The 16109-nt window shown below is 35.6% G+C and overlaps 2 protein-coding genes across 3 annotated transcripts in view; one reads left to right on the forward strand and one right to left on the reverse strand.

Annotated features, from left to right (window-relative positions):
- The window catches only part of LOC131953703 (mitochondrial intermediate peptidase), a 47965-nt gene extending 40932 nt beyond the window's left edge, over positions 1-7033 (forward strand). Inside the window, exons 10-20 of one of the 2 annotated variants that reach the window (XM_059317027.1) lie at positions 397-457; positions 1045-1097; positions 1316-1469; positions 2355-2432; positions 3716-3923; positions 4656-4726; positions 4801-4899; positions 5352-5486; positions 5595-5716; positions 5848-5921; positions 6850-7033. In XM_059317027.1, the coding sequence (XP_059173010.1) occupies positions 397-457; positions 1045-1097; positions 1316-1469; positions 2355-2432; positions 3716-3923; positions 4656-4726; positions 4801-4899; positions 5352-5486; positions 5595-5716; positions 5848-5921; positions 6850-6935 (1141 nt within the window). In that variant the 3' untranslated portion in view covers positions 6936-7033. The remainder of the gene's footprint in view (positions 1-396; positions 458-1044; positions 1098-1315; positions 1470-2354; positions 2433-3715; positions 3924-4655; positions 4727-4800; positions 4900-5351; positions 5487-5594; positions 5717-5847; positions 5922-6849) is intronic. The other variant, XM_059317028.1, reaches the window with a different exon arrangement.
- Positions 7034-7936: 903 nt separating this feature from the next.
- LOC131953704 (COP9 signalosome complex subunit 6) lies at positions 7937-16109 on the reverse strand. The gene is made up of 10 exons (XM_059317029.1): positions 15719-16109; positions 13533-13664; positions 13034-13122; positions 12783-12845; positions 10342-10389; positions 10135-10249; positions 9588-9677; positions 8642-8742; positions 8442-8510; positions 7937-8317 (listed from the first exon to the last, which is right to left on the reverse strand). The coding sequence occupies exons 1-10, from the start codon at positions 15879-15881 to the stop codon at positions 8249-8251; spliced, it is 939 nt and encodes a 312-aa protein (XP_059173012.1). The 5' UTR covers positions 15882-16109; the 3' UTR covers positions 7937-8248.

Genomic DNA, 16109 nt, shown 5'->3' on the forward strand with positions numbered 1-16109 from the left:
CTAGTGATGGTCAAAAAAGTTGGTCATTGAGCTAGTGATGGTCAGAAAAGTTGGTCATTGAGCTAGTGATGGTCAAAAAAGTTGGTCATTGAGCTAGTGATGGTCAAAAAAGTTGGTCATTGAGCTAGTGATGGTCAGAAAAGTTGGTCATTGAGGTAGTGATGGTCAAAAAAGTTGGTCATTGAGCTAGTGATGGTCAAAAAAGTTGGTCAATGAGCTAGTGATGGTCAGAAAAGATGGTCACTGAGCTAATGGTGGACATAACATTTTAAATGATGTGCTCTCAATCTTTTAAAATAGAAAAGTAAGAAAGAATGGAAGTGTGTTTTACTGTCTTTTAATCAATCTTTTAGGGTTCTATTTACAAGTGTGTTGCATTCTTGTTTGAAATTTTAGGACCAAACTGGATTATGATATGATGTTGGCACTTAAACAAGAACAAGAAAAATCTGCTACGGTGAAATATATTTATTCTATTTCTTTTACATCATGCTTTAAGTATAGCAATGAGGTTTGTTTGTATGTGGGGGTGGGGGGGGGGGGGATTCTAATTGTTTGGATGTGGGGGTGGGGGGGGGGGATTCTAATTGTTTGGATCAGTGAGTGGGGGTGGGAGTTTTAATTGTTTGGATGTGGGGGTGACTCAATTAGTTTACCTGTTATTTATGTTGACTTGGTTTCTACGATAGCCTGGTGTGTATACGTTTATCTGGTGTTTATGGGAACCTGTTGAAAAGATGTTGATAGGTTTATAAATGTGTACATTATATAGAAATTATGATAGGTTTATAAATGTGTACATTATAGATAAATTATGATAGGTTTATAAATGTGTACATTATAGAGAAATTATGATAGGTTTATAAATGTGTACATTATAGAGAAATTATGATAGGTTTATAAATGTGTACATTATATAGAAATTATGATAGGTTTATAAATGTGTACATTATATAGAAATTATGTATTTTATGTGTTGACTGTTGATATTTATCAGTGACTTTGTTAAGTTTTTTTAATGATGTTTGTTTGATTTGTGGTTAGAAGATCAAGCCTTGGGATCCACCTTATCTTACAGCAATTGGAAGACAAAAAAGGTGGGTCTCCACTGTGGGCATTTTTTTATAGGCTTGTTGAATTTAACTGTTTTAAAAATAGATCTACAACTTATTGTCTTTGAACTGCAAGTTTTTTTTTCTAATCACTTAATTTATAGTATTAAAAATAGTGTTGCATTAGTCTATTGAAAGAAACTGATTAGATTTAAAATGGATGTAACAATCCACTAATGAAAGATGAATGAATGTTGTCACAGGAGTGCAATGTCTGCCATGGATAGCCTCCCTTACTTTTCACTTGGCTGTGTGATGGAGGGTCTCAATCAACTGTTTCAGTCTCTCTTTGCTGTCTCCTTACAACATGTGGAGATGGAGCAGGGAGAGGCCTGGGCACAAGACATTTATAAACTGGCAAGTTTTGTGTTATAAGTGGCAAGTTTTGTGTTATAAGTGGCAAGTTTTGTGTTATAAGTGGCAAGTTTTATGTACTATTGCTTAAAGTGGCAAGTTTTATGTACTATCACTTAAAGTGGCAAGTTTTGTGTACTATTGCTTATATATATATATATACATATATATATACATATATGTATATATATATATGTATATATGTAAATGTGTATATATATATATGTATATATAAATATATGTATATATATATATATGTATATATATATATATGTATATATATATATATATGTATATATATATATGTATATATATATATATATGTATATATATATATATATGTATATATATATATATATATATGTATATATATATATATATGTATATATATATATATGTATGTATATATATATGTATATATATATATGTATATATATGTATATATATATATATATATATATATGTATATATATATGTATATATGTATATATATATATATACATATATACATATATACACATATATATATATATATATACATATATACATATATACACATATATATATATAATATATATATATATATATATACATATATACACATATATATATAATATATATATATATATATTTATGTATATAATATGTAAATACCTATCTTTTTATTGACACAAATAGAAAATATATATCTTATATATTAACCTTAGTTTTCTCAGATCTCAACTGACAGAATATTTGGTACCACAATGGGTTCCATTAGTTTTGGTGTACTTACTAGTCACAATCTATACCAATTTCAACTGTTTTTAGAAATATGTACTTAGATGGGATATATTTTGTAATTGAGACATTGCAAATGATAAAGTTGTTGAACACATTTTCTTTTAGGCTGTGGTGGACAAATCTGATGGTGTTCTAGGCTACATTTATTGTGATTTTTTTGAGCGATATGGCAAGCCTAACCAGGTTTGATCTTTGGTTTTCTTTGCATCTGTCTTGTTTTGTGATAGAAATTGAACCCTGTCTTGTTGTTTTGTGATAGAAATTGAACCCTGTGTTGTGATAGAAATTGAACCCTGTGTTGTGATAGAAATTGAACCCTGTGTTGTGATAGAAATTGAACCCTGTCTTGTTGTTTTGTGATAGAAATTGAACCCTGTCTTGTGATAGAAATTGAACCCTGTCTTGTGATAGAAATTGAACCATCTTGTAGAAATTCTAGTGGCCTGTAACATGAATATTGATCCCCAACCTGTGTTGGGTACCCATTAGAGCAGAGTGAATCAGTGAGTCTGATGGTATAGAAGTATGAAGGTACTATGTGTCTAGGGGTCGGCGTGGTCGAGTCTGTAAAGCTCATGGTTGCTAAACCGAAAAGTCTCGAGTTCGAATCCTCGGGCAGATGAAGCTCGTTAGCTGGGGACAGCCACTCATCTACTGGGGAGAGACAACTCCAAAATTAAAAAACTGCTGCCTTGTAGTTTGTTCTTGGTTGGACAAAGGCTGAAATCGGAGTCAATGGCCTCAATGGCGCATAACCAGTTGACACATAACGCTTAATTGTGATGGAAGCATGGTCGAGTCGGCAAAGTTCATGGTTGATAAATTCGAAAAAAAAAATTCGAGTTCAAACCCTCTGGAAGATAAGGCTCGATCCCTTCCAACACTAAAAATTAAGAACGAAGAAGAAGAAGAAGACTATGTGTCTGGGCAAAGTGCTGACCACACTATCCCTTCATATGCTGAGGTGTCTGAAGTAGATAAACTCTACTTCATCTTCCCGGTGTGTCTTAAGCACAAACTGGAAAAGTTAATGAGATGATGTGTTTGCCTGAAACTTTTTACCTTATATGAAATATAGTGATGGAAAAATCAAGATTTGAACAAATCTTTATGTTTGACACCTTTTTGAATGGGGTAAACTATTTCTTTGTGTTTGTCATTAATTGGATGAAATTTCATTCTTTAGTATTAGATTCTATAAATAGGCTTCAATGAACTTTGGAATGATATCCAGTAGGTATATCCCAAAAACCTTCAGGATTTGATCATTTGAGATCTTATCCTCAAGAAACAGCAGATTCTAATAACTTTTCTCTTCTGTTTGTTTTTGTCATCAACTCACCAACCATTTCTAAGTGCCACCCCAACCCTTATTGTGTATTATATAGAATTATGTTAAGGGGAGCTCACTCATATTTTAATTGACTTGTTAAGAACTTGAAATAAGAGTTGCCTGCTCTCTGTAGGACTGCCACTACACTATCCAGGGAGGGCGCAGACGGGAAGATGGAAGCTATCAACACCCAATTGTTGTCTTACAACTCTCCTTGTCCAGCCCACAAAACTCCAACCTTCCCACACTGCTGAGTCCCGGCAATGTGGACAATCTGTTCCATGAATTTGGCCACGCTATGCATTCAATGTTGGGCAGAACAAGGTATCAACATGTTACAGGTAAGTTGTGGCTAGGGTTATACAAAGTTCAATCAGCATGGGTTCATTCAATGATGTCATACTTGGATTAAGTCAGGATCACCAATGATGTCACGTCTAGATCAACTTATCAATGATGTCATGTCTAGATCAACTTATCAATGATGTCATGTCTAGATTAGCTTATCAATGATGTCATGTCTAGATCAACTTATCAATGATGTCATGTCTAGATCAACTTATCAATGATGTCATGTCTAGATCAACTTATCAATGATGTCATGTCTAGATCAACTTATCAATGATGTCATGTCTAGATCAACTTATCAATGATGTGTCTAGATCAACTTATCAATGATGTCGTGTCTAAATTAAGTTATCAATGATGTCATGTCTAGATTAAGTTATCAATGATGTCATGTCTAGATTAAGTTATCAATGATGTCATGTCTAGATCAACTTATCAATGATGTCATGTCTAGATTAAGTTATCAATGATGTCATGTCTAGATTAAGTTATCAATGATGTCATGTCTAGATCAACTTATCAATGATGTCATGTCTAGATCAAGTTATCAATGATGTCATGTCTAGATCAACTTATCAATGATGTCATGTCTAGATTAGCTTATCAATGATGTCATGTCTAGATTAAGTTATCAATGATGTCATGTCTAGATTAAGTTATCAATGATGTCATGTCTAGATTAAGTTATCAATGATGTCATGTCTAGCACAAAATTCGTGTTTCAGGCACCAGGTGCCCCACAGATTTTGCTGAGGTCCCATCTGTGCTCATGGAGTTTTTTGCATCTGAACCCAGGGTAAGGTCATCTGTTGCTTCCCTAGGCCATCATTTTATTTTTCTGTCCTTGTAACATTACCCAATTTATTTCAGGTACTTACCACATTCGCTCGTCATTACAAAACTGGTGAACCCATGAAAACAAATGACATAGTCAACTTGTGTGATTCTAAAAAAATGTTTGCAGCTTCTGTAAGTAAGATACCACTTGTAAAATTGTGTACTATTTGTGTGCCCCAGATGTTCCACTAGTTGTGTGCCCCAGATGTTCCACTAGTTGTGTGCCCCAGATGTTCCACTAGTTGTGTGCCCCAGATGTTCCACTAGTTGTGTGCCCCAGATGTTCCACTAGTTGTGTGCCCCAGATGTTCCACTAATTGTGTGCCCCAGATGTTCCACTAGTTGTGTGCCCCAGATGTTCCACTAGTTGTGTGCCCCATGTTCCACTAGTTGTGTGCCCCAGATGTTCCACTAGTTGTGTGCCCCAGATGTTCCACTAGTTGTGTGCCCCAGATGTTCCACTAGTTGTGTGCCCCAGATGTTCCACTAGTTGTGTGCCCCAGATGTTCCACTAGTTGTGTGCCCCAGATGTTCCACTAGTTGTGTGCCCCATGTTCCAGATGTATCTGTTTGTATTTGTGCAGGATATGCAGCAACAGGTTTTCTTCTCCATCCTAGACCAGATCTATCATGGTTGCCATCCATTACAAGGCTCAACCACTGCAATACTTGCACAGTTGCAATCAAAGTACTATAACATAGATTATGTGCCTGATACAGTGAGTCTTTATTTTTCTTGATAACTACAACGATACCAGGATCAAATCCACAATATTATTCTCACCCATTTGCCCTAGGTCTACCTGTTAACTTTTGCTTCTCCCCAGGCCTGGCAGCTGAGATTTGGACATTTGGTTGGCTATGGTGCCAGGTATTACGCCTACCTGGTATCTAGAGCAGTGGCTGCCCAGGTCTGGCACACATGTTTCAAAGCTGATCCTTTTAACAGGTGACAAGTGTCATATCTGCATGTTTAATGTCCACAACATAATGTTGAAATCCTCCCTTCCATTACGCTAATGTTGAAATCCTCCCTTCCATTACGCTAATGTTGAAATCTTCCATTACATTAATTCTCAGGTCAATGGGTTTGATGTACAGGAAAGAAATGTTATCACATGGTGGAGAAAAACACCCAAGGCAGATTGTTCAAGGTATTTCTTTATATACTAGCCTTCGATACCCGTTACACGTGAATTATAGGCCTGTATATTATAATGTTATACATGTTTTAGAAAAATATTTTAAAAAACAGTTATTGGTCAAAACACAATGTGCTTTACTACATGTTGATCGATATTCATGACGAAGCAAAGAAATAACTAAATAGCTAAAAATCCGACACATAACATAACAATACCTATTTGAAAAATGAAAACCAAATCATTAAATTAAGTCAACACAACGCCGTATAAAATGCACACACTGATTAAGAGAATGAAATGATTATGATAAAAACCTGGCTGTTCATCATGTTGTTTTTTAAAGTAATTTTATTAGTTTGACCAAAAAAAATTGTATACATTTCATAGCACTTGGTCTTGACAAGTAGATTTATAAAATCTAGATCTAAATCAAATTTGACTGAAATAGTTCATGTCTTCATATTCGACAATTGGAAGATGAAGCCATTAGTGTTGTGTACTTACTGTAGCACATGTGGCATGTGACGACCTTGTTTTTTGTGTTCTTGTCACAACCATAAACACTTTTCTGGTTGCATAATTAAAAATGTGTTTCTACATTCGGATATGCCTTTTTTTTTTTAATTTTCCTTCTTTAAATAAAATTTAGTTAATACATTTAAAACATCCAACATATTATTTTCAACAAAAGTTTGTATCTTTAAGTTCTCCATATATCGTTGAACATACTGATCACATAACCTCAAAAATGTTGTGGACAGAGAGAGAGGGAGAAAGACAGAAGTGCGCAATTGGGCTTTTATATATTAGGATTATTTGTATTTTATTACTTGATGGTATTGGAATAACATTGTATTTTTATGTTGTCATGTACCTATTAAAATACTGTGTGTTGTTTTCTACCATTGTATTTGACTGCTGTATTTTCTTGTCCTAGATATGCTTGGCTGTGCCCCGACTGTGGAATATCTGGTGAATTCTTTAATTCATGACATGGATGAAAACTATCAGCTGTTGGATTAGCTAACAGGAATTGATTTACAACAGTTTACACTATTATTTATATAGAAATGAAATTTTTCACAACAATAATTGTTTTGTTTCATTTTTTTTCAGTTTTGAACATTTACTGGTAGTGATGACTATCATCTTTTTCCTCTTTGTGCCCAAGACATGGGGCAGATGAAGTAGAGTTCACAGTTTCAATGACCTAGGCACACAAATAAATAGTGTGCCAGCACTATGACTAGCCACCTTTGTTTCCCTAATGTGATTTATGTATCAATCAGAGACATGCAATAGACTCAATCTTGGTATCCCAACTCAAGGTTTATGAGTTGGCAGAGGTAAGCTCTACCATTTGACCAGAGCATATTTGTTCATTCATAAAATGATTTATATGTTCATTTCATTTAAACATTGTATTAAATGGTAAATAGTTTAAAAATATCAAAGATTGCACTAGGAGGTGATCAGCTGAAATTTAGGCAAGACATGTTTGAGGAGGGACGGGTGTATTGGAATGGAAGAAGCTTAAAGTCACTTGGTGCAATAGGTAGATATTTACATAAAATAGCTGGTTGAGGGTTGGGAGTGATGGGTCTTGTAGTGCAACAGACCTGTTATCTAACGAATATTTTAAACAAAATATTCCAATTTAATAACGTATAATGGAATTTTTGTTTAAAGTTGAAGCTAATTTTAAATGACTGTCTTTTAGAACAATTTTGACAGACTTCTTTCAATGGTAATTACCTTTGTAGCAGAAATCTGAGCTGAAACATGCTAACAATAAATGTGCTCTTCAACAACACAAAAACCTTTTTAATTATTAGCCCCAAAGTCTGACAATTTACAGGCAATGTCAAACTTAAACAAATGGCTTAATAAAACCCATTCAAATGTTGCAACCAAACACAAAAAATATTTTTATCATGTTATACATTTCCGATAACTCTTCTGTTCTGGACAACAATAAATAAGGTATTTCTTCTCTGCTACTTCCCTGGCAGACAATTATAGTAAGAAAAGTTTTGGGTGTTAGGGAAATGTTTAAGAGGCAGTAGTGTTGGAAAATGTGTGTGGGTTTTATGGGTGAGGTCAAGGGGGTAGTGTAGGTGTGTAAAAGGTTCAGGGAGCTGGCTACACTTTGAATACAGTAACAGATTCTCACACAGAAAACAATTTATTTCAAATGGAAATTTAATCGCTGTGATTTTGTTGCAACCATTATATGAAAATACAAACAATATGAATCAACTAGCCCAATACAAACTAGAGTAAATTCGGGCAGCGTTCACACTTTATCTTGATAAACAAAAATTACAAGTAGTTTTCTAAAAGAAGAGTCCTCGCATTCTTCGTCCCATGCCCTTATCATAGAGCACATTAAACTTGTTCAAAAACTGAAATGAAAGATCAAGCATTTATCACAAGTACACCAAGCTCGTTTTGTTTTCTTCTGCTCTAACAATACTACCAACTAAAGCTCTGCTGGCCAGCTTCAGATTTTGATACTAAAATGTTCACCTGATGCATTGTGTTACTCCCTTTGGTCATAGCCCCCAGGTAGGCCATCAAACAAACATCATTACATTGCTGCAAGAAAAATTACATTTACACTGTAATCAACTACTTTCCAGTTCCCCTATTATTATTCTCCTCTCCTTCCCCCCCCCCCCCCCCCCCCCCCCACTGAGCACTGACAAGTGGCAACTGGCTTGACTTACGGTATAATAGTCTTCTTGAAATCTTTTTGAATTGAGTACAGGCAACCTGTAAGACAAACTGTAAGCTTCCCGCAGGAGATCCAAGTTTTTTGTCACCTCGCCTGAAAGAAATTCAAATCACACTTTTTATGGGTCTAGAGCAAGTTATCTTTCTGGGCCACCTGGATGTAAGCTAAAGCAAGTTATCTTTCTGGGCCACCAGGATGAAAGCTAAAGCAAGTTATCTTTCTGGGCCACCTGGATGTAAGCTAGAACAAGTTATCTTTCTGGGCCACCTGGATGTAAGCTAGAGCAAGTTATCTTTCTGGGCCACCTGGATGTAAGCTAAAGCAAGTTATCTTTCTGGGCCACCTGGATGTAAGCTAAAGCAAGTTATCTTTCTGGGCCACCTGGATGTAAGCTAAAGCAAGTTATCTTTCTGGGCCACCTGGATGTAAGCTAGAACAAGTTATCTTTCTGGGCCACCTGGATGTAAGCTAGAGCAAGTTATCTTTCTGGGCCACCTGGATGTAAGCTAGAGCAAGTTATCTGTCTGGGCCACCTGGATGTAAGCTAGAACAAGTTATCTTTCTGGGCCACCTGGATGTAAGCTAGAGCAAGTTATCTTTCTGGGCCACCTGGATGTAAGCTAGAGCAAGTTATCTTTCTGGGCCACCTGGATGTAAGCTAAAGCAAGTTATCTTTCTGGGCCACCTGGATGTAAGCTAAAGCAAGTTATCTTTCTGGGCCACCTGGATGTAAGCTAAAGCAAGTTATCTTTCTGGGCCACCTGGATGTAAGCTAGAACAAGTTATCTTTCTGGGCCACCTGGATGTAAGCTAGAACAAGTTATCTTTCTGGGCCACCTGGATGTAAGCTAGAGCAAGTTATCTGTCTGGGCCACCTGGATGTAAGCTAAAGCAAGTTATCTTTCTGGGCCACCTGGATGTAAGCTAGAGCAAGTTACCTTTCTGAGCTGCCTGGATGTAAGCTAGAATAATCTTGATTCGGTTGTGCAACATTTTAATGGAACTGTGTTGGGCAACTAAATGTTCAGCTGAAAAGAAAATCCAAAGATTAAAGATGAGTGACACATTTCTACAGACTAGGATACACAACTAGACCACACCACACAACTAGACCACACCACACAACTAGACCACACCACACAACTAGAGCACACCACACAACTAGACCACACCACACAACTAGACCACACCACACAACTAGACCACACCACACAACTAGACCACACCACACAACTAGAGCACACCACACTACTAGACCACACCACACAACTAGACCACACCACACAACTAGACCACACCACACAACTAGACCACACCACACAACTAGACCACACCGCACAACTAGACCACACCGCACAACTAGACCACATCAAACAACTAGACCACACCACACAACTAGACCACACCACACAACTAGACCACACCACACAACTAGACCACACCACACAACTAGACCACACCACACAACTAGACCACATCTTGAACCTGTGGAAGAATCTCCAGTATCAGCTGTTGACATCCTAGCGACATGGTCCACTCCAATCCTCTCCGCCTCTTCAGTAGCAAGAGTGTATGGGATGTCAACAAATAAAACAGTGGCCTAGTTAGATGATTCAGTGAAAAAAAAACCATAATTCCACACCAATGAGAAGTAGAAAAATTTAGATTAGAATAATTAGTAAAGAGACTTACCTCCCCTCTCACAAGATCTATAACAGATTCATACATAGATATTGGCAACTGAAATAAAAACAAATATCAATGTCTCATCACTTAATACTGTCCAGATAAAAATATTATTAAATGTCCATTATTAAATATTTATTTGAGAAGGAACTACAATGTGTTTAGAAAAGTTACATGTTTTGATTAGCAATTTTTTTTAAATGATTGTTTATGTCATTTCAACTTAAAAATCAGATGTTAATTTTTACACATTATAATAATGTTACCAGCATCAAAATGATATTGACTGTCAAAAACCTAAGACAATGTTTTTGTTTTTAACATAAAAGCACGGCTCCAAATCTAATTATGTTTTTTAAAATACATAAAAATAATTTTAAAACAAGCTTTTATGTAATAATGCACAAAAATAGAGAAAATAAATGGTTTTCTTTGAATATAAGACAATAATGAGCTACTATTTAAATAATTGCTTAAGCGGAAGGTGCAGTCTGGTAACCTGAAAGTCTTGAGTTTGAATCCGATGGGTAACTCATTTAGGGAAAGTAAAGACGGCTGGGCAAAGTGCTAACCACATTTTCCCTTCATATGCTAAGGTCAAAAAACATGAACGCTACTTCATCTACCCAATGGACTGCTAGGTCTAAAGAGAATTTTTTACTTTTACAAAGAAAAGTGTGGGTTGCTTTATTATGTATGAATATCTTTACTATTTAAGAAGCAATTCACGCTTTTCTTTATAGTAATTAAAATAGTTTAATAATAAATTTACAGAAAATCATTTATTTTCTCTTTTTTAGTGCATTATTACTATAATTACATACAAGCTTGTCATTAAAATGTTTTTATGCATTTTTTTCAGCACTTTAAATGTCTAATATTTTTAAACAATTTGGCATTAAATGAACACAAAAATGTGCATATAATAGAGCTGTAATAGTACTTTATACAGGAAATTTTAATTCATTCTTTAAAAATTAATTAAGCATCCAGTTAAGTCAAATTTGATGTTAGATGGCGGCAATGTCATCGGGTCAAGTTTCAGAGAAATTGGTTGGTTAGAAGTGGTCCAAATTTCCATTCATAAAGAAAAAGCGTGACAGACAGAGAATGCAAGTTTAGTATAAGCTTGTAAAAAGGAAAGTATCTGTATCTATGGGTGTCTGTGTATGTGCCTCTATGCATTGATACATCTTTCATAAGACTGTCAAGGGAGTTAATGCGAAAAAAACCTGCATAAGTTTTTGAATTTAAAAAATTTATTGGATGCCCAGAGATACCCAACGGCTATCTTAAAGCTGATGATTGATTATCCTGCACAGGGTTCAGTGCTACTCATTTTTTCAACTGTAAAACCACACCAGGTACATGAGCCAGAGCAGTAGAGTGATCTGGAATACCCAGGGCTCCCCAATGAGCAATATGGTGCCTACATTCATTTTAAAGAGCACCCTACAATAGGGATACAGTGGGCTACAAAATTTAATGAATATATTGACCCACTGTCCACACCCAGCGCCCCTGTAATAGAGCAACAGTGGTTGAAGATAGTGCCCCAAAATGCCTCTGACACCTAAACAGTCAAAGACGAGTTTTCTTCTTCAGTATTACAGAGGGTGAACAACATACACTCAAGATTTTCATACAGGACACCATCAGTCATCTGGGAGGTAGTGTGGACAATAAAGTTCAAGAAAACTAGGTCACACATCTGAAAATACAGGATTGGTAACCTGCTGATGTAACCCTTATAAAAAGTTTGGCCACTCTGGTGTGGTGTCCTGAGAGCACTCCACACAAAATTAGCTCACAGTCACGCCTAAAAATACATCATCAGTAACAATTGAATGTTATCATGAGTGTCTAAATGTTATCTTAATGAGTGTCCATTAATTTCTTCTGAGATTGCAGCAATGCATACTACAGGTACTTGAGTAACAACTTTAATATGAGGTATTTAAATATCGCCCATAGAAAAAGTATTAATGAGACAATACTCTAATAGTCAACTGGATTAGCTACAGTACTCATAGCCATCAGTGAGTGGCCATCAAGTGAAATAAGATTGGTTTAATGCTAGCTGTGCATGTCTCGGCACAATAAATTAGTCCTGCTAATTCATTTGCCTATTTCTTTCTATTTTTATCAAGGCACAATTGAAAATGTGCATCAGCTGAGAAGTTTACCAAATTTTGTTGTGAAAATACCAGGGTTTTTCCTGGAAACAGAAAAAGCTAATTTCTCTATAAAGCAGAAATCTTACATCTGTATATTGTTACATCCACATGGACCTGATCCCCCCCTCCCCCTCCCCTCCACCTGCATCACTCACAGAAGTGAACAAAAGTTTGGCTCTGGCTATCCATTAATGGATGACTTTGATCATAAGCAAAATTTGCACTAAAAATCTGGAGCTACTCAATAAACAAAAACTAGTTTACACTTACGTCTGAAGTCCTTGCTTGAGGATTTAACTGCAGAAAAACTGGGCTTTCATTGATGGTAAAAAACTGAAAATTATATTTAAATTAGTAGTGACCAAAAATCACTTGATTAGTTAATTAATCGCCACTTCCCCCCCCCCCCCTCCCCCCCACTAAACCTCTTAATGTGGGATACCATAACACCCATCTCATCTGCCTATGTAGGAGACACCCCCACCTGCCTATGTCAATAATACCCCCCTCCCCCACCTCACCTGCTTATGTATTTTGATGTCTGACTCTGTGGGACCATCACCAGTGGAGTACCAGCCCAAAAAGTCCATCTCACTAAACACTTGTTTATCTGAAAATATTTATCTCACTAAACACTTGTTTATCTGAAAATATCTCACTAAACACTTGTTTATCTGAAAATATTTATCTCACTAAACACTTGTTTATCTGAAAATATTTATCTCACTAAACACTTGTTTATCTGAAAATATTTATCTCACTAAACACTTGTTTATCTGAAAATATTTATCTCACTAAACACTTACTTGCTTGAAATAATTATCTCACTAAACACTTGTTTATCTAAAAATAAATTTATAATAAATCTGTTGTTTGTCTGTTTGTCCATCACGTCTAATACAAATATACTGGGATGAGTCTGTCAAGAAATGTACCATTTAAGTCAAATAAGATGTTAGATGGCAGTGTTATCTGGTCAAGTTCAAGGTTGTATCAATAGAGAACTGAAATGGGCCTTACAATGTCCCTCTTTTAAATTATAATACTCCATGTCGATGATGACATCATCACAAACAACATCAAACACAAGTTCTATAGAATTCATCACTTCAATTTTTCTTCCTTTTTGTTGACCAATCAGGGCACCCAGCACTTTGGAAATAAGAAACAGATTACATTAGTCTTTGCATTATTTAAGGAAATCAAAATCCTGATTTTTTTTTTCATCATAATGGGTTTTTTGCACTTTTAGATACTTTGTCCGTTTTTGTAATAAGAAAATAATAACTTTAATGTGAAAAAAATGTGTTTAAAATTTAATTTTTAAGACCCAATTAATTAAAAAGTAATAATTTTTTTCCCAATCTTACACTACAAAGCTCACTACTTTTTTTAGCCGTCACTGAACCCGGCTCTACGATTGTAAACATTTAGTGTGAACCACAGCTCACCAGACCATGCGGGGGTGGGTGTGGTAGCGATATGCCTAGAGAGGAAGAGAGGGGGGCTGCTAGGAGGCTAGCTTACAGCTTGGTGTTTTCTAGGGTCTCCAAGAAGAGAATAATATATATAGATTATTTGTGGCTATTATACTAGTTGGTGTGTTCACAATATATGTTAGTTACTCAAGTAAATGTGCATATTAGCTCTGGGTTGATTGAAGTTTGTGCTGGAATAAGTGTTAGGATGTGTGACTAGCTGAAAGGGATGGGGGATTAAGAACGTGTTGGAAAATTTACTTTAACAACCCGTTAATTAACCCCAGGCATCGTCATTATCTCCCCTAATCAATTACTCTCAGTACATAACGCCCGCCCAAACAACTGCAGTAGGACATTATACCTATCAGTCAGGCCTGATTTTGTATGAAGTGGCATTTTGAGAGTATCGAATTCAGAGCTCCTGTACAACCAATCAAGATTTGTCTTACGAAAGTGAAACTTCGAGTTATAACTTAGGCTTGATGAAAATAAATAGAAAGTAGCCTTAAACTCAAAAAAGTATTTTCAAGTTATCTGGATTTGCAACTTTCATAACATTGATTCTAAAAATATAAAATTTCTGAATTACTTTTAGGCTTAAGTTTTCTATTTTTTTATTATTTTTACAGTCATTTTAATTGCAAAATCTAAATGAGCATGTTTTTAATCCATATGATGGAAGGATTCTCGCCAACTCGGTTGTCTCCATTAGCTAAATATTTAAATATTGTTAATGATCATGAAGGGAGATTAATTTTGGTTAAGGCACTACACACAACACTATGCATGTCTGGTATGTGGCCTGACCTATTTAAATGTTCATATCACACTGCGTTGGTATTATACACAATATTATATTTATATAAACTGTCTAGTTCCAGTAGCTGGCACTCCAATAAATGTATAAAATGTTGCATGTTCTCTAATTTTTAGATAATTCATTGTTGAATCGCAAGCACCGTGGCTACACCATTTTCCTTTTTAAAAAAATAAAGCTCTGTGCCCACTATCTAGGTTTTTTTTTTACTTTGATTACTCTTTATTTTAATTATCTCGGCCTATATAGCAGACGCTCCGGGTCAAAGGTCATGCTTGTTTTATAAAATGTTCTATAACATGTTCTGTAAGTGTGAACGCTTAAGTATACATGTTCTGTGGAGAAAATTGTTCCAGATAAAAATAACTTTTGGTGGGCTTTGTGTTCTAGAAATGTATTATAGTATACATGTTGTAAGTGTAAACGCAGTGTTAGGGGCATATTGTTTTGATTTTATTAACTCAATACAACACGGCTGGTTGGTTGGGGCCATGGAATGGGGGCTAGATCTAGTACTGCCAAGGATTCAAGGGTTGATCTATAAAAGCCTTGGAGTGTGATGTCATTTATGGCTATTTATGGACACCCCATGTACTTTGTGTAGTGTGTAGATGGGGGCTGGTGTGATGTGCTGTTTAAAAACCATAGTTTTAAGAACATCATCCTCATAAGTGATGATTAAGAAAATTGTAAATCAGGCATCTCTTGTGGAGGAGGGGTAGTCAGGCCTGAATAGACTCTATTCAATAGACTCTATTGAATAGAGTGAATAGATATTAGAATAGACTCACTCTTACTAGCTAGCTCTAACTCTAGACTCTACTCTAACTAGAGTCTGAGTATATATAGTGTATAGTTTTTTTAGTATAGACACGTCCAATTTACTAAATTTAGTGATAATGTACTACCTTGAGTTGGTTTGCCTTCCTGTGCCTTGACTCTAGTCCAGTGTTCTGAAATGTTCATAATAACAAGAGGATGAAGTGCAACTGTTACACTTCCAGTGGTCCCCGCAGAAGCCATAACAGCTGCGCCTGCACAAGGTGGATCAACCTCCATTTGTGTTGCCATTTCGAAAACCAAAAAGAATTAACCAGATTCTATTAAAATTTAGAATCTAGATCTAGATCTAGACGTTTATCATATGCACACACAAAAAAAAAACAGATCTAGAATCTATAGATCTCGTAAACCAAGAACAAAAAAGCCTTTTAAATGAATAGGCTAGGGTTAGATCTTGATTTCTAAATCAAGAAGACAGGCTGTTGTACTAGTCATAGTGAAGCTCTCTAAAAGATA

The sequence above is a fragment of the Physella acuta genome, unplaced genomic scaffold (assembly GCF_028476545.2).
Source record: "Physella acuta isolate Inbredline_101_S28 unplaced genomic scaffold, ASM2847654v3 ptg000941l, whole genome shotgun sequence".
Lineage (NCBI taxonomy): Eukaryota > Metazoa > Mollusca > Gastropoda > Physidae > Physella > Physella acuta.